The sequence below is a fragment of the Plectropomus leopardus genome, chromosome 3 (assembly GCF_026936395.1).
Source record: "Plectropomus leopardus strain MGB_pleo_1.0 chromosome 3, ASM2693639v1, whole genome shotgun sequence".
Lineage (NCBI taxonomy): Eukaryota > Metazoa > Chordata > Actinopteri > Perciformes > Serranidae > Plectropomus > Plectropomus leopardus.
The window spans coordinates 37,309,697-37,328,799 of NC_142178.1; the positions used below are offsets into that span (position 1 = coordinate 37,309,697).

General features: G+C 39.7%; 1 protein-coding gene across 2 annotated transcripts in view; it reads right to left on the bottom strand.

The window, feature by feature from the left end:
- Window positions 1-8,531: 8,531 nt before the first annotated feature.
- Window positions 8,532-19,103, bottom strand: part of LOC148190053 (uncharacterized) — a 34,467-nt gene continuing 23,895 nt past the window's right edge. For both annotated transcript variants that reach the window (XM_088074936.1, XM_088074935.1), the window contains exons 3-4: window positions 9,137-9,189; window positions 8,532-9,010 (exon numbers count right to left, since the gene is read on the bottom strand). In XM_088074936.1, coding sequence (XP_087931062.1) covers window positions 9,165-9,189 — 25 coding nt within the window. In that variant the 3' untranslated portion in view covers window positions 8,532-9,010; window positions 9,137-9,164. The remainder of the gene's footprint in view (window positions 9,011-9,136; window positions 9,190-19,103) is intronic.

Genomic DNA, 19,103 nt, shown 5'->3' on the forward strand with positions numbered 1-19,103 from the left:
TCTGTTTATTGTTGAGTCCAAGTAAACGTTTGTGCCAAATATGAGGAAACTCCCTCAAGGCCTTGAGATATTGCATTCAAGAGAATGTGATGGAAGCAAGGTCACCTTGACCTTAACCTCTGAACACCAAGATATCGTGTTCACAAGAATGAGACATACATGGTCACAGTGACCTTGGCCTTTGACAAATGAGCACCAAAATCTAATCTATTCATCCTTGAATTCAAGTGGACATTTGTGCCAAATTTAAAGAAATTACCTGAAAGTGTTCATGAGATATCACAATTACGAGAATGAGACAGACAACCCGAAAACACAATGACTGCAGCCACCGCTACTGCCGGCGTGGAGGCATAACGATAACGTGTTAAAAAGAGAAAAAGAGGAGAGGAAAAAAGGATGCAGAGATAAAACAGAGAAAGGGGAGATGAGAAAAGTAGGGGAGTGAGGACACAAGTACCAGAAAGAGGTCATAAACAAAAGGTGAGGAGCTAAAAATGTGAGAAAAAGCAGCTGAGAGGACGGTAAAGAGAAGGCAGGGGGAGGAGGAGAGACGTATAGAGGAGGCAGGAAATAAGGTCAGATAGGAAGTGAGAGAAGAGAGATAGCGAAATGACAAAAAGGAGACGAGGAGAGGAGAGAAGTGGGGCGAGCGATTGAAAGGGAGCGATAAGGAGGTGGAGGAAGGTGAAGAAGAGGAGAACGGGGACAGAGGAAGATAGCGAGAGGGCGAGGAGGAGGAGGAGAGATCTGAAGGAGGAGAACGGAACAGTCTGTTTTCTCTGTTCCCTCGCTAAACTCTGAACACCTCCTTAGTGTATATGTGTGTGTGTGTGTTTGTGCTTTTTATGCTGTGTGAAGGTGTGTGTTTATCTGCTGTTATGCTCTCGATATCAGAGGTGTGAGCTGGTGATTGTGCAGGTGTGTTTTACTTTTAGCCTTTTCATGCTATTTGTGTGTGTTTGGGTTCTATGTCTCCATTGTGATTTGCATCTGTTGTGTGTGGCTATTTATATATAGGCTTTGTGTGTGTGTGTGTGTGTGTGTGTGTGTGTGTGGCTCTAAAATGCTAAAAGGAAACTGATTGAGATTTAGGAACACAAAAGTGGAATTACACCGTCCGTATCCTTCATGTGATGCCAGAAAGACCTTTTTCCCCATTGACTTACATCGGGAAAGAGACGCCTGTATACCAGTGGATCATTTTTTGTGAGCGTCAAAGCTCCCCGCAAAACAACTCATGTCATCATGTACATTGAATCCATCCAGTTCGATGACATTTGTTAAATCTAAAAGAGCTGCAAGATTAAATTATTTAGACCGCCATTCAAGTTAGCAGGTGGGAGTTACCTGCTTGGGCACGATGAGGCAAACACGGACATGCTCGGCTGCCGTAAGTCTTTAGTTCACAAGCCTCATGGGCCCAATGATCTGCGTAGTCTACACCCCGAAAAAACAGCTTGTTTTGCTTCATGTGCCAATCAGCAGATCTCATAGAAATGACCCCCCCAAACCATGGCTGTGTCCAGACTTTCTTTATACATCCATGTTTTAAACGCATCTTTTCAAAATAAACTGCAAATGCACAGTTTCTGTTCATTACATGCATACAGTGTCTTCTGAACAAGAAAATTCTGTGTTTATTAGAAACATACATGCATACAGCGTCTTTCCAAAATACACTTTTAGGTTTAGGCAACAAAAAAGATCATGATTTAGGTTAGAATTGTGTTTATTTTTGGTTTCTGGCACACAAACAGCAGTCTGCTGGGAAAGTCCTGTGTTTGTTTGAACTATTGATCCAATGCAAGCTCTTGCCGACTCAGACTTTCTTGCTCTTTATATCGCATCAGCTGCCCTGAGTGTCTAATATTACCGCGGATGGGTTTACATTAGTTGAAACCGCGGTTCGTCTTGTACAGACCCTAAAGGATGCCTTGTGCAGATTACCATGACCAAGCGTCTGTATTTGCCGAGCTGGTAGTGAGAACGTGCCGGCTGAACCATAACTGATGATGTTCATTGTGTGGGACACAGTTTGGATGCTACAGAGTCTAAATGAGGGAAATGGTGTGCTGCAGCCATAATCCATTTAAAGTAAAAGACAGGTGGATTTTTACATAAAAATCTTGCTGAGTGCAGCTTTAATGTGTTTAAAAGCCATTTAAAGTTTAAACTAATTTACTAAGTCAATATATCTCACAAGTGTAATGCAAGGGTGTGTGTGTGTGTGTGTGTGTGTGCGCGTGATCCATAAATGTCCCCAGAGTAAAGGTTTCATTGAGAAAAAGCTGAGCCATGAAGGGTAGAGCGGTGTCCTCACTAAATAGGAGTGGCTGGCAGCCGGCCAATCACAAAGAGGGGGCGACCCTGAGTGACAGCTGGAGAGAGAGAGGTGGAGAGTGTAAAGAACTCCTAAAAAAACAGAATGTCATGGACGAAATGATGCACTCACCCTTGAACCAATCAGGACGGAGTACTCCCTTGTTCACTCCCATTCATTTTTCCCCTCATAAAACATGTGTTTACTCTATGGGGAGCAGGAAACGGAGATTTCGAACACTTATGATTCATCATATTTTTACGTCACAACTGGCAGGCGTTTCACATTTATCATAAGCCAAACATAGGGAGGGTTGTCCTCACCAGAATAATGACAACATCAGTCATTACTGAGACATTAAAGACCCACTATGTTTACGTTTTTCAACATCTGGTGGCCGTGCGAATGATTACTTTTCCTCCTGAGAAACAAAGATAAAAGAAGTGGTACGTATAGTGCTATAAAACCTCTTAGGGAGGAAGTTGGTGGGGACAGTTGGGACAAAACAGGGGACTGCACTTAGACAGACTGCACTTTGCATACAAAAAGCCAATGACCAACTTGGTAAGAAATGTGTGAAATAAATTAGGGTTTTCAAAGTAAGATTACTATCATGTTTATGCTATTGCTTTTACGTTGTTTTATGGTGGAAAAGTCAAACATGTTGCATTTTAAACTCACAAGCTACGCAGCAACACGTACATGCTGTTTTGTAAGATATTTAAACCCAAGCACGTTTTACACGTTTTACACACGTTTTACACATTTTTTGGTTCTGGCGGAGTAAAGAAGGGAATTCATAGCAGCTCTACAAAAAGGACAAACAAACTTCTATGAAGACTAAAACGTTGCTGTTTGGGATGAAGAATTGTGCTGGAGTGGGAAGAAAAAAACGACTTGCCAAAATCTCCACCACTGCCATTATCAGCCTGTTGTGCAGCCCAACCCTAAACACAACGCCATCCAACAAGGCCTTCTCTCCAAGCGCAGAAATGGCTGTGTCATTACAGGAAGATAGCTGTGACTAAGACTATTAGCTAATTGATAGGCTGACTGTGTTGGCCGGTGCTGCGGCTGGCCGTCCTGGCTGACACAACAAAACAAGCACCTCCAGCTTCTGCAATAATCATTTCAGACTCCGAGAGACGTTCACAAAACACTTGTGAAGCTTCCTTTGAAAGAGGAAAAAATACTGACTGAGGCTTTTATCCCGGCAGAATAAAAATAATATAATTTTCTAACATTTATATGTGTTGCACTTTAATTTTTAAAGTACATAGAAACTCCCAGCACAGGGGAGAGGAAAATGCTGAAAGTGCAAACCTGTCTGCACAAGCCAAAATGTGAATGGGCTCTCAGAGAAATGGTGTAGATAAAACAGGCAGCCAAATACCTCCTCCTCTTTGGTGGGAGGAGGAGGCTAGAAATCAAAACCCTCCACTTCAAAGCCCATGGTTCGATTTAAAGCACTTTCATTATAATACTAATGATAATAAATGGAAAAATGGCATTTTTCTTATAGATCTTTCCTCACACTCTACATCACCACATTTAATCAGATGAGTATAAATGTCAGAAGAAAGTCTTATCTTGTGTGTAAGATTTAAAGGAGCTTAGTGGCATCTAGCTGTGAGACCTGCAAATTGCAACCAGCTAAAACTTATTCCAGTTGGATCTCCTTCAGTGTTTATAGTTCAGGAGGTTTTTACCAGGAGCTGAATTATCCACAGAGGTCTCTTCCTCTCCAAAACAAACAAACCAGGTAATTAAAACTGATAAAAACACTAAATAAAGCAGTTTCACATAAAAAATCAGAGTTTTTCTGATGCTGTTTGGCATATCAGAGACAGGCAGCTTGCCCACTATATGCTATTGTGTGCTAACCATTTTTCTCTCATTACTAAGGATCCAGACATGCAGGAGCTTTTTACCTGGAGCCAAATTATCCGTAAAGGTCTCTTCCTTTCCCAAACAAACGGACCAGGTTATTCAAACCAGTAAAAGGCACTGAATAAAGCAGTTTCAAGTTTAAAATCAGTGTTTGCCAATGCTGTTTGGCATGTTGGAGCACGGTAGCTCACCCACCGCATGCCAGTGTGTGCTCACCTTTTTTCAATCTGATAACTTAAGTTCCAGACATTCAGGACATTTTCACTGGGAGCCTAATTATCAGCAGAGGTCTCTTCCTCCCCAAAACAAGCAGACCAGGTGATTAAAACTGGCAAAAAATATTGAATAAAGCATAAAGCAGTTTGTTCCATCCATGTTCCATAACAAACGGATCTGTGATTCAAACCAGTAAGAACTTTGAATAAAACACTAAACAAAGCAGCTTCATGTTACTTGTTGACATTACTTCACATAGAGGGGCTTCTAAATACTGCTGCAAAAAATGCAAAAATGGGAATGTCCCTCTCTAGAACCAGTGTTTGGTTTGTCTGTTCTGGGCTACTGTAGAAACATGGTGGTGCAACATGGCAATCTCTGTGGATGAGGACCAGCTCCCTATGTAGATATAAACAGCTCATTAAAAAGTCATGAAAACACAACATTTCTCATTTTCAGGTGATTATACACTAATAAGACATACTTATTATATTGAATTTCTGCCAATATAATCCGCCTAAATCAGCGATGAAATCTGTCAGTGTTTGTCTGATCACACATGTGGAGAACATTGTGGAGTTGAAAGGGTTAAGTGTATTTAATACAGTATGACAGTGTGTATTAATGCATGAAGCACATGTATTTCCCTATGCGTGGTTTTGGAAAAAAGAATATTTGTTTAAACTGCTGCTTTGTGCACAGTTCACTCCTCGGAGAGAACAAACAGCTTCCCGGTGGACTTCTCCTCATTAAAATAAAGGACGAATCAATGATTTCTAAAACTTCTGTTTATCCAGGGAAGGAATTTGCTGAGCAGTCAGGCTTTTTTCTCTGCAGAAAGGCTTTACAGTCTCCGCTGCACATTAAGGCTCTTACTCATATATTTACATCTGAAATCTCCCCACTCTAACTTTAAATGTGATTCTTGCATATGAGAGGTATGCAGTTAGCTTGGATGGATGATGAAAACAATGAAAATAACAGCATGGTTTCTTTGTGTCTGGCTTTGTAACATTTAAATTATGAAATAAACGTGTCATGTCGCACTGCTACTGCTGATAACAACTACCAGGGATGCTTAGAGGCTGCAGAAAACTTGACTCATGGCGTGTTGTCGGCTTTAAACGGGGCCTGATTTTCCCAGTATAACATGATGACACCAGTATGGTGATGGTATGCTGGTGATGTTTGTGTGCATGTGTTTGGTATTAATATGAGCAGTCCTCTGCTGACACTCTGTGGTTAAATGAGGTACTGCAGATAAGTGCGACCTGCCTATTTTTGAATCACTACAAACATGCGTTCACAGCGGTGGAAAGAACATTTATTCAAGTACTTTCTGCCACTTTATATTTCTAATGTACTACATCCCAGAGGCAAATTTATTTTCATTTCAAATTTTAATTTTCATTTATTTCATAATTTAAGTCATATATTTTGGATATTCAAAGTGCTAATTCTAGATATAATCGACAAATAAATTACATAATTCAATTCAACTAAACTTAAGCACACTATTTGCCCTGAATTTACCAGCTGCAACATTTTATTCTTTGACACGTGAGTGCATTATTATTATTATTTTTATCAGCATTTTTATTGTTTTTTTATCATCGTTTTTATCATTATCATTATTATCATTATCATCAGTTCCATGACCCTTAAAGGGTGAAAAACGTTTAGTTCCACATTTTAACAAAAATTAAAGCTTGAAACCATTTTTTTATTTTTTAAATAAAGTATGTGTAAAAAGTCTCACTTTTGAAAATAATTGAAATAAAGGTGAGGTGCTCCACCCAGCTGTAATTTTTTGATTACCGTAGATAAACAAATGTACACGGTATGATTTCCGTCAATTTTCATACCACCATATATATTAAAATCAGTCTATAGCTGCAACCTTGATGCCAATATGTATTTTTTAATGACAGAGGTGACTTATGTAGGTATTAAACCAATTTTTATTCCAGTTTGTCCGTACTGCAGAGTCAGCACTTTCTAAGTTAATAAATGCACAGCTTACAAGATATAACAAAGAGGAAAAAATGCTAAAAGATCCAATAAAATACCTTCAAAACATTACTGTCAAGAAGTTAAAAAAAACTAATCAATCTCACAGCACAAAAATGCCACGCTATTTCATATTCACCGTAAATACAAGCAGCCAAGTCGTAAAAAAACCCTTCACATCAGAAACAGGAGCTGCTGACAGCTACTTATCTCCCACTTGGTGAAAGAACTACAGAGGTGTCAACAAAGCAGTTAAACAAAAGCACCAACAACCACTTTAGGACTTGTGCTATGAAATGGATCAGAGACCTTCACTAAAAAGAGGATGATATTTCCTGGAATGATTTATGATAAAAACTCTAGGCAGCCTCTTCCTCTGCACAAAAAAACAAGAAGGCAATTTTAAATACTCAACGGATTATATTACGCCCTGTCACAGCGATATGTAAAATGGGCATAAGGGATGACAGTAAATGTATAAAATGTGGTGCCGCTGAAGGAACGATGCTCCATCTGCTTTGCAATAAAACTAAGGATTGGTTTGGCGTGACAAAGACGCTGATGATCCAAACTAATATAGACACTCTACTCACATAACCGCCATGTATACTGGGAGATTTGCATAACTTCAGCAGAGCGTCTTCAAAGAATAAGAAGATCTTTCTCTCGATATGTGCGGTCACAAAGACAGTAATCGTGAAAAGTGGACTGTTTTAAATACACAAAGTCAGGAAGATCGGATCATGGAAGGAATAGATATTATTAAACTGAGAAAGGAAGCTTTCAGGCTGCAAAATAATGAGCCAGAATGTGCTGAAACAGGGGTGCCGGTGGGAAAGTACTTAATGTTGCTTTCAAAGGACATGAAGGAAAAAAGCGAAAACACAAGAATTACTTTCTCGCAGTTGTCTGCCTCCGCTAATCAACTTACAGTTACAGCTTACACCCATGTCTGTCCAGACTCATACGCAACCACGACACCGGCCAATTACTGAGGCCGATATTTGGCATTTTATTATAATGATCGCCAATAAAATGAACTCATAAAATAGTGCACAGAAAGTGTGGAAGGGTGGAACTTTTACTGTGAAAGCTCAGGGAGCTGTTTTTATTTATTCATTTTTAGTTTTTTTATTTCAACTTGACTTTATTAAAAAAGTTGCTGGGAACATGCTGTATAAGATGTTGAATGTTTTAGTTTTGATTAAACATTTGTTAAAGACATTTAAACAAAGTATTATGTTAGAGTTTGTTATATTCCCAATTCTAAATATTGACAGAAAGATTTTCATTTTTATTATAAATGCATATAGTTTCCAAATTTCAGTTGTCGGTCTCATTGACTACTGATAACTGGTATCAGTATCAGTCCTAAAAAAACAATATCGTCGATCATTAGTTTACAATGCTTCAAATGTTGCTGCAGAGACGCTACAAATTCTAAAAGGTTCTGTGTTATTTCTTGTTAAGTTGCTCATTGCCCACTTCTCTTATTTTCAAAAGAGATCAAATGGATTTTGGGTTCGAAGGGTTAATATACAACTTAATTTTACACTAGGTAGTAGGGGGCCTCTGCTCTGTGTCTCCTTCAGCTACAAATGTCCTTACCCAGAGACACGCTGAGGACCCCTTTGTGAGACACTGAACTGCCATGGACCTCCGAACCTCGAAACTGTGTTTCTGATCCTTACATCAAGTCCAGTGTGTGTGCATGTGTGTGTGCATGTGTGGGCATGGTGCCCACCTGCGTCACAGTGTGTGTCAGCATGACGCATTTGGTCCTGTATCACCTTGCTGTTACACACACACACACACACACACACACACACACACACACACACACACACACACACACACACACACACACACACACACAAAGAAGAGAGGAGAGAAGAGAACAGGGATGATTTATTCTCTTGAACACATAAAATGAAATGCACTTTGCAGATAATGTGATCACTTTTCAGCATCAACACAAGAGGGCAGCATAATCCTACAGGAGTCCTCCTCCTCCTCCTCCTCCTCCTGCCCTCCTCCTCCTCCTCCTCCTCCTCCTCCTCCTCCTCCTCTTCCTCTTCCTCCTCCTCCTCACACTCAGCTTTGGTCCTCTGTGAGCAAGTGTGTGTCAGTGTGAGTGATTGTCAGTCAAAGAACCACCACACCTTTGATCAAATTGACCAGTGATGTGTGTGTGTGTGTGTGTGTGTGTGTGTGTGTGTGTGTGTGTGTGTGTGTGTGTGTGTTTGGAGGTGGGCAGGTCAAGGTGAAACAAAGGAGAGGAAGTGGGGTGAGTCACTGAGGATTTGGATGAAAGGGATAAATGACGGAGAGATGAAGGCTTCTGTAAAGGAAGCCTAATAATTTGAGTCTGTCCTCAGCAGATAAATACAGCGACCTCTGTCTTTTGTGAGGACGACTGTCCTCTCTCAGAAGCAAAGTAGTGCGACATTGTGAATCCAAGGCAGAACCTCTTTGGGACGAGGGCAATGAGGACGGCTGGACAAACAAGACATGTGACATCAGCCCAGGAGACCGGCAGGGGCTGCTGAGCAGAGCGATATCAAGAACAATCTGTGTACAAAAGTGTTCAGATTAAAGGGATAGTTCACCCAAAAATGAAACTTTAGTCATTATCTGCCGATTGAAAGTCAGGTGAAGTTTTATAGTCCACAAAACACTGCTGGACGTTGCACTCACCAAAACAATTGAATGTACTCTTGCGTCTTTATTTGCAGAACAGCCCACAGACTCTATAAAAAGATGAACAATGTTAAGTGTAACTTTTAAATCTTGATCGCCCCCTGGTGTCAGACTGCAGTATAGGTCCTAGAGCCCGCCCCTCCATGTCAGGAACACAGGCCAAACTAAAAGCTCAAAATACGCACCAAATAAATTTTTCCCAAAGATTGTTTTTGACACTGAAGGTAGTTTTCATCACCCTGAAGGATGTTCAAGTGTTTGTTTTTAAAACTTTGGTTTTAATTTCATTTTATTAAGTGGGGGCGTGTCGTGTCTATAAGAACAGCCAATAGGAACGCCCTCTCTCTGAAATGACCTGTGATTTGCCAGAGTCTCTCGTCATGAGCTAGATTTTCAAACGTCTGAAAACAGAGCCAAGAGGAGGCACAGAGGTCTAATTTTTGCTCAGAACACTGCAATTACAATATGCTCAAAGTTTATTGTGGGATTTTTATCGTGACACCAAAATAAAAATGCCTATCCCAGCGTTAAATGTTCAAAAACTAAATTCTTCTTGCTTGTGCTTCAAGTCATTATTCACATTTTCAATATAAATGAATGACTGAATGACTTTATTTCAGACCAAAAATTAAAAAAATGTTATGAGGAAACAAACAAAACAAAAGTACAATGTCCTAAATGGAGTAGGTATAAGTAAAATGTATATATGCCTTATATTACACCATGACCACAGTCTCCCCAAATGTGCACTGTGAGTGATTTAAGATAACCATAAAAAGGTTTAGTCAGGTTTCTATAGCCTGATATTTTATTGACAGAGTGAATATTGTTGGGAGAACGGTTAGTATACATTTTGCAAATAACATGTTTCCATATGTTAAAAAAACATTTAGAGAGTCATTAAATTTGTAGTAATTTCAAGGAGACAAATGTAATGATCATGAAATGCGCCTAGAAATTAGTTTACTTTGAAACTTAAAGCGACTGAATAAACTTTGACTTTATAACATTTTCTAACTGAATGCAGCAGAAAAAAGTTCGTTACCCCAAGCAGCATGTTCGCATAGAGGTGTTCAGCTCTGAAAACTTAATCACTTCTCATGAAACCAAATAACATTAAAAAACGTCTCACAGTCACAAACAGCAATAAATAGTTGCTGCTAATCAGAATACTAATTCTCAGACTGACAGGCAGAAGAGGAGGAGAAAGGGACGGAAAGAAGGGATGAAATGAGGAACAGAGGAAAGGGTGACAACGAATAATTGAATGGATGGGAGGTAAAGGCAAGAGTGGAAGATATAAGAGTGGAGGGAGGGGGAGAAATAGGAGGAGAGGACAGGGCTGACGGGTGAATGGAGACGAGAGGTGGAAGGTGAGAGAGAGGAGGAGGAGAAATATTAAAATGAATGATGTGCACTCTGCAGGCAGAAGTGCAGCTGGCAGCAGAGTGGCGTCGCCAAGCCAGCAAAACAAACTGACTGATGCTGGCACTAATACAACACAACAGGAAGACAGTCACTGAGGGAGAGACACAGAGACAGAGACAAGCGGGAGGAACGCTTTCAAATAATGTCTCTGACACATTTAAGATGCACACAAATAGTTTTGCCAAATAGTTTTGAGAAGAAATGTAACTGCTGCCTGGATTAAGTTCAATGCCAAAGTCCGCCGTGTTACGTTCATGTACTGCAGAGAAGTTAAGGAGGTGGTCATAGAGGACAGCGGGAGACAAACTGCACGACAAATATCCGTATAGAGAGAAAGAAAATGTTCCTTCAAGGTAATTAGATGCTAAGTGCGACATTTTGAATTAGAGAGATTTAATGAAAGGCGAAAAAGTTTACAAAATGTCTGTTTTTGCAAAAGATTTTTACCTTCTTTTTTTCACCTTATTCTTATTTATAAATAAGAATATAAAACATATAATAAGAAAGACTGTGATAATTTAATTTAATTCAATGTGACAAAGCCTTCTAAGGCCTTGAAATGTAGCAAGAAATATCAACAGTTATAATAATAATAATAATAATAATAATAACAATAATAATAATGATGATAATAATAATAAAATAAATTAATAATAATGAAATCATAATGTGCATGTCTGTGTGTTATCATAATATAAATAATAATAATACCTATAATAATAATAATAATAATAAATGTATAACATATTAAGAGATGAAGACATAATTCTTCCTATAAACACCCATCTGTTTCATAAGTGTAATAAATCAGTCACATTAATTAATTTTGTGTGAGCACAAACATTAGTATTCACAATCTAAGAAACTCACTCTCATGTGATGTGATTTAAAGATTAAATAAGGCAAGAAAGTTAAGAAAGAAGAATAAAGGGGAAAAGAAATTACACGAAAAATAGAAAAACGTCATCCTTGGGGCACTCTATTGTCTCCCACTTCATTTGAACCCTGATGAAGACATTTCAATGTCAAAACCATCGACTGTAAATAAACAGTCCCTCCAGGGTTTTGCAGACTGTTTTGGGGGATTTTTGAGGTCTGACGGATTCACAGATTCAGAGCCTGTCATTATGAGCATTCAGTGGTGGGCGATATGCGGTCTCACTGCACTCTCGTTTCTCATTATTAAGTAAGAGCTAATCAACGCCGGAAACTTTATTTCACACATTTCTCCATCTTTCATCAGAGAGGCAATTTATTCTCATCACCAGGAACAGCAGCCACGACATTAGTGCGTGTGAATGCATTGTCAGATTTCCTGTGTAGGCTGATTTCTTGCTGAGTGGGTCACAACTGCCACTAAAAACGCTGAAGTCTGTTAACGGTACAACAATAAATACAGAACAAAAGTCATTTTAACGGTCTTCTCCCTAATAATTCAGCACTGAATAAAAATGCAGACTGTGAACCTGTAATCTCTCTCACACTGTTTCTCACGCTGCTCGTGCTCGATGCCTGGTCTGACACTCGTGTTAAAGTCACCATGAATGTGATGTTAAAGACACACCTGAAATTAAAGAAAGAGTGTGTTATATCTGATATATCTGTCACCACACACACTGAGTGGTTTCTGCGTGTGTTGTTAGGGTGGAGGCGACGGATTTTGGCAAGAAGTTAAAGCTTTGGCGTGAGGGCACTGCAAATCCACCTTCCTCTGAGGAGGAAGAGGAGGGCGGACATTAAAAGAGAGAGAGGAGGATAGAGACAGACAGCAGAAAAACCAAGAGGCTGCAGATGCCAATTTGCTCTAAGCTATAATCTGGTACAGTGCACCAAATGGTAATGCTTTTGGTAATATATTTGTATATTTTAAACTGTACGTGGTCCCTTTAAAATAAAACAAAATAAATAAATACATATTTTTAAAAAAGAAAAGTGAATTTTGAATTAATTAAATGATTGCCTTGCAGTTTTATGCCTCTGTGTACCAGTCAAGTTGCAATTATTGTTATTTTCCAGGTCTTTGAAAACATGGATGCTTCACACACATCTTTTCCCCGGCAGCACAGTTTCAGATTAGTGTCAACAATTCAGCATCGGATCAAATGTTTCTCCTCTTCCTGAGAAATAACTATGAATAATGTCCAGAGCAGTGTATTAGCAGAGCAATATGATGTAACATTAAATCTGACCTTTGACCTTTTGAATAAAAAATGTCCGTACTTCATTATTTTATCCTATTGGACATTTATGTGAAACTTTGTCAGAAGTAGCGTTTGAGTTCTTGAGTTCATTCAAGAATTGAATTCACTGAGTTCTTCATTCTCAAACACATGTTTTGTGAGGTCACAGTGACCTTCGCCGCCAAAATCAAATCATTCTTGAGTCCAAGTGGACATTTGTGCCAAATTTGAGGAAAATCCATCATGCCTTCTTCAGATATTGCGTTCACAAGAATGAGATGGACACAAGGTCACAGTGACCTTTAGCAACCGAAATCTAACTACTTGAGTCACTGAGTCCAAGTGAACGTTTGTGCCAAATTTGAAGAAATTTCCTCTTGAGGTTCTTGAGATATCGCATTCACAAGAATAAGAAAGATGAGGTCACAGCAACCTCGACCTTTGACCTACAGCTACCAAAATCTAATTAGTTCATCTGTCAGTCCAAGTGGATGTTTGTGCCAAATTAAAAGAAATTCCCTCAAGATGCTCGTGAGATATCCTGTTCATGAGAATGGGACAGACGAATGTACAGACGACCTGAAAACATGCCTCCTGCCACAGCGATCACCAGCAGGAGGCATAAGAATAACCCTGAGTTTGTCATTTTCTATAATAACCACCAAAACTTGATTCAGGCGGATCTGATGTGTTAATTGTTACTGCTGTTAATTATGTTCTCTTTGATGAGGAGACTCTTTTAACCCTTCTGTTATGTTGCGGGTAAAGCTGACCTGTTTTAAGTCAACATGCCCCCACAACAAAACTAATTTAAAAATGCTGAAAAAATACTGTACAGAAAAAAATTGTTTAAAAACTATTATTTTTTATTGGAAAACAAGTGAATTCTCATGAGTAAACCATTATCTGTAAGAGGTGAAAAATGCAATTACACTCCTTTATGAAATTGACTGTCAGATGAGTTAAACATGCAATGAGTCAGTTTGACCGGGGAACATTATTGCTGTTCCTTTGAAGTTGAACATAAAAGGAGGGTTAATAATGTCCGAAACTGAGGAAGGTTAGATGAGTGATTCCTCACATGAAAAATAAAAAATATAATTAATCCATTTGTCAAAGTAATTTCTTTTTGCTTTAAGCTTATTAATTCATAAATCTCTGTGTTTAATGAGGTCTGCCTCATCCATGAAATAAAAGGACACTTTCACTTCTAAATGTCAGACAGGAGGAGGCAGATTGATATGAAGAGTTTACTTAAACACAGAAATGATGAAAACATCATCTCCTGCTTCAGTTTGCTCATCCGTCAGCTCTTCCCTCTGACCCTGCCTCGGCCTATTTTTGCCTCATGTTTTCCAAACCACAGGCTTTCTCAGCTTACCGTGACCTTTTACCAATGTCGCAGCCTAAAAAGCACAGTTACAGTTGCAGCAGCTAAGAGGTTAAAGAAACACGAGCGTGACCAGGACAGTGTCTGGTTTGACCTTCAAGGCTGGCTTTAGGAAAATAAAACAGGGTAAAGAAGTTGAATCCGATTTTTTGTTTCCCTCAGTTGGAAGCGAAGCTGAGCGGCGTTCCTGTGGGCCTCCTGCCAATACGCCGACTTTCTCGCTCTTTATACTACGGTGTCTGACTTCTTCCTTTCCTCCCATCATAAAAAACATAATTATCATCACCACTAAAGGTGCCCAAAAATAAACACAAATACAGGTTGTAATAAGCTGCTCGAACAAGCAACCGATCAAATCTAAGGTCTTCAAAGGGACTAAAACGATGAAAATGACTCGATGAACATTAGGTTGCTTTTATTGTTCTGGTCCAAACGCACCTTTAATCCAGCAGTTCCCACAGTCTCCAGTATGTTTCAGTTTACGAGGCAGAGCCCATCACCCTGGCATGCACACACTTCTCCAAAACTGTAACTATCAACTGTCCACTGGGCAAACCGCAAAACAACGTGAATGTGAACGGAGCACTGGGGACACTGTCTTTTACCAGTTTATTTTCAGATGGATTTTTTTACTGATGGTGATAAAACAAGGTGCTTTAGTTTTGCGGTCCTCGCACTAAACGACCAACTCAGACTCATAAAAGCTCACATCACTGCGCTGACACCACAGCCACCATAAAAACACATGCAATTATTATTTCCACATTTGTGTTAGCAGAACAACATCATCCAACTTATGGCCCGCAGGCAAATCTGGCCCCCGAAATGGCACAGAGTGGCCCCCCGACCATTTTCTAATTCACAATAAAAATAAACCGATTCACACTGGGAACAGATTTTATACTTCCAGTATACACAAGGAGCCAGAGGGCATAAAACAGCAACAAAATACGAGGTCCTGGCTCAGCGCCTGATGCCCTAAAATCCTACAGATGTCTTAAATCCTAGAATGTCCTAAAATCAAAGACACATCCTGAAATCCTAGAAACATCCCAAAATCCTAAAAACACCTTAAAAAATTACCTAAAACTCACAGAATGTGCTTAAGTCCTAAAATGTTCCAAAATCCTTAACATCCTAAAATCCAAGAAACGTGCTAAACTCCTAGAAATTCTTAAAATTGATTTATGGACATTGATAGTCTTAAAAGTCCTAAATGTCTAGAAACACATATCGGACTGTGGACGTATCGGCCTCCGGTCATTTTGCAAAAATGGCCCCCCAGCAAAGAACGTTGAGTGTCCCTGTAGCAGAACATCATTTTACAAATACTGCACTAGTCTTACTGTGTAATAACTTTATATTATATCTCAGTGTTATTTCATTTTATCACAGTCATCTCACAGCAATTATTATGATTATCATATAAATTTCTTTCCTGTTTTATTTGTGTGTTTCTTTTGCTGGTACAATATAATAATTTTCCTCCTTAGGATCCATCTTATCACATTTCATCTCATCTTAATTAACTAATATGTTCTTTTGCTATTTGATTGATTTTTTTTATCACTTTATGGCACAAAAGGAATCTCAGTGTTCTGCCAATGATGAACTCACTGAACTGAACTGGTGCCAGAGACGGCGAGACAGCAGAGACAGGTGATGCAGCAGAAGCACCAAACATGCCCTCAATCACAATTATGGGGGATAATGGCAGAGGACAGATGACTGCTGCAGCTATTGGTCCTAAATGCCATTTGGGTGCGATCAACTAGTCTGTAAGGACTTCCTTAGAGTCTGAGGGAGGCATTATCAGAGAGGAAGTGACAGAAAGGGGAAGAGGCAGGCAGACACACGGGACCAGAGGGTAATAAAATCCACCTGACCCACCGGCAATCTTTCCATCCATGGATCCACTGCATGACAGGGTAAGTGGGGTTTTAACCTGTCATGTCTAATAAAAATCAGCTAAGCCCCCCCAGGCTTCGCTGACACACCTGGTCTGATCTGCAACTGGGTCAGCAGCTGTCTGCCTGCCCATCTTTCTGCCTGTTTGTCTGTCAAAAAAAAAAAAAAAAAGGAGGCGATATAAAGTCACCACAGGCTGCATTAGTTACGAGGCTCAGGACTCAAGGACAGGGCGCCTTGTGCCGGGAAAAGCCAAGTTTCGTCAATGGCTGTTAAGAGGGTCAGCAAAGGTAACATTGAGAGTGGCTGTCCTCGACCAGTGACGTTGTTTGGCCCGGGCGTCTGAGGCCTCAGCCCTAAATGTTTTAAGATTAGCCCCATATCTAAATAGACTGAATGTATATTTTAAAAAAACGTCTCTTGATCCACTTCTACTTCTATACTCTGTGTCCGAGGTAGCAGGCTATACAAAAATGCAGAGGTACAGCCTGTAGTTCTAGCTACAGCCAAAAAGCCAGCAAAACTGGATGCTGTGTTGTTTTGCTGGAAGGGGAGCAGGAAGATCGAGGCACTGGTAAGATAGAGGGAAGTTTTCTACAGTTTATTTGCACATACTACCCACCTTGTAACGATATAAAGCTGGTTAAAAATTGGCAAAGTATCCCTTTTACTTGTGCTTTTTAATTTGTACTTTTTACTATTTGTAATTTTTAGAGATATCTGTGTCTCTGAGAGTGTGGTGCGTGAGATGCGGCTTGTGTACTATCGAATAGATTTCGAATAGAACAGCTTTACTGATGTCGGTGGAAACGTTAGACTGAGCGTGCTCCAGCCCTTTTCCTCTCCCTTAGAATATCTCTTTAACAGCTCATGTCCAAAGTGTGCAAACACCTCTTCCATGGCAGGAAAGACACTACAGTCATTATAATCAAACTGAATTTTACATCTTTTAAGCCAAGATAAACTTACAAAAGACAAAGATTAGCTTTCTATAATTGGTCTCCACTCCCCCACAAACGGGCCATGTAAGTCACACTCCCACACTGCTGCACAACCCTGATCGCCGCAACACCTGATTTGGTGTGCATGCAGCCCGAGTCTGCATGACATTGCTGAGGCGGTCAAAATATGTTCTTAAATGCTGTTTTAAGAGTTTTCTCGCTTAGTTTGCAACAGTTTCTATGTAATCATCAGAAATACAGCTCGTGTTGTTAAAGAAAACATTCTCTCCCTCAGCCGCCTGTCAGAGACGTACAATCAATGAAGACACAAACGTATCGATTTTCTCAGTCGCTCGAATCACGTTTGTACTAAAAGCTCTAACACTATTTGGAAACGGCGTATTGATCTTGCAGTGAATCTTATAGCCTCCAATTCTTAAGCCACATTACCATCTGATGCATCTGCAGAAGTTTAGCTCTGTGCGCCACGCTTGGATTGAAATAGATATGAACAACCAAAGAACACATAATGAAGAGGCCTTCTGTTGAAGAATCATTAGTGTTGCACCAATCTGTTCTTCTCTTTGTTTAGTTGACAACACAAAACAGATCGAACTGACTCTCCTTCTGTTCACTTGAACCTTATGAAAATCTATAAACTATAAATAAAACTACAATTATCAGCCCTCCACATCATAGCTGATGATTATTTGTCTTTGTTTGATGTAAATTCATAGTGGGATATTATCCCAAACGTAATGACTAGACTGATGCAAGTGCATTTTCAAGCACAGACGCCAGATCAAATGTTGCCAATGTAATCATCTGCAAACCACAAATACATTACTTTTACACAAGTTATGAGCATATGAGCTGACTGAGGGGTGGAGAGGACAGTGTGTGGTGTGTCACCTAGGCAAAATCCCTGCCAAGCTGCAGAACAACGTTCGCGACCATAAAAACAACAAAACCAGTTTTGTTTTGGCAAGTCTTTGCTGAGTTTTTAGGCTCCAAACATGGCTGTTCTGTAGCAACCAGTTGGTGGAGATCGTGCAACATAAAGTGATTTTTTGGCTGGGTTTTTCCCTCTTATCTAATTATGTCAAATTGAACTATCCAAAACTAATGCAGAAAACAATATTGTGTTTGAGTTCTAGTGGAACTATAGAGAGGAACATTCCCCAAAATGTCAGGAAGCAGCAGCTACAGAACAGTCCCTAAGTCACGGCTCTGCTGTGATCTCTGCAGATTTACATGTTGTTCTGCTTGTTGTTGGAAGGAATCAAACATCAGATATCAGTTTATTCTTTCAGCAGAACCGAGCTGGAAACTCACTACACCTGAACTCAAACCGCGTCCAGGCTGTCCTCTCATCGTGTCCCCGTCACACACAGACGGAGCAGAAGGAGGGAGGGGGGAGACAGCGGCCGCTTACACCGGTGTTCAGCGGGTTACTGTGAGCAGCGAGCACGCTAATAAATGACGGTATCAGGATTGGATCGAGACATTTTGGTGCCCTAAAAGACTGTGATTGGAATCACCTGTCGGCCAATGAGAGCATAGAGGACATTTGGAGATACCAGCGAAGAATGAGAGCGAGCGGAAATTCGGAGACACTGGCGGAGACACCGGCGGAGACACCGGCAGAGACACCGGTGAAGACACCTGCGAAGAATAAGGGTGGAGCGGACATTTGGAGACAACGGCGGAGATACAACATTGTTTTATCGCCCAGCCCTAGATTGAAAGTAAAGTTTGAGCGTTTCCCATATTATAATAACATGTAAATTTAACCTATCTGAGGCTTGCTGAAAGGTGCACCCATATTTTTTTCTAGAGATGCACCATACTGTTTTTTTTTGCCAATTTTTGGAGCAAAATAAGAAAAAGCATGTTGATCGATCCTAATAGTTCATTTTAAAGCGGATGTTGGCCAATACTGATGACGTGCCAATATTATTATTTTTATTATTATTATTATTATTATTATTATTATTGTTATTATTATTATTTTTATTTTATTTTATTTTAGTACTTTACCAGCCTTTTTGTGATCTGCCTGTTTTATTTACTTTTATTCCTTTTATTTGCTTTATTCTCATTGACCTTTTGTAAAC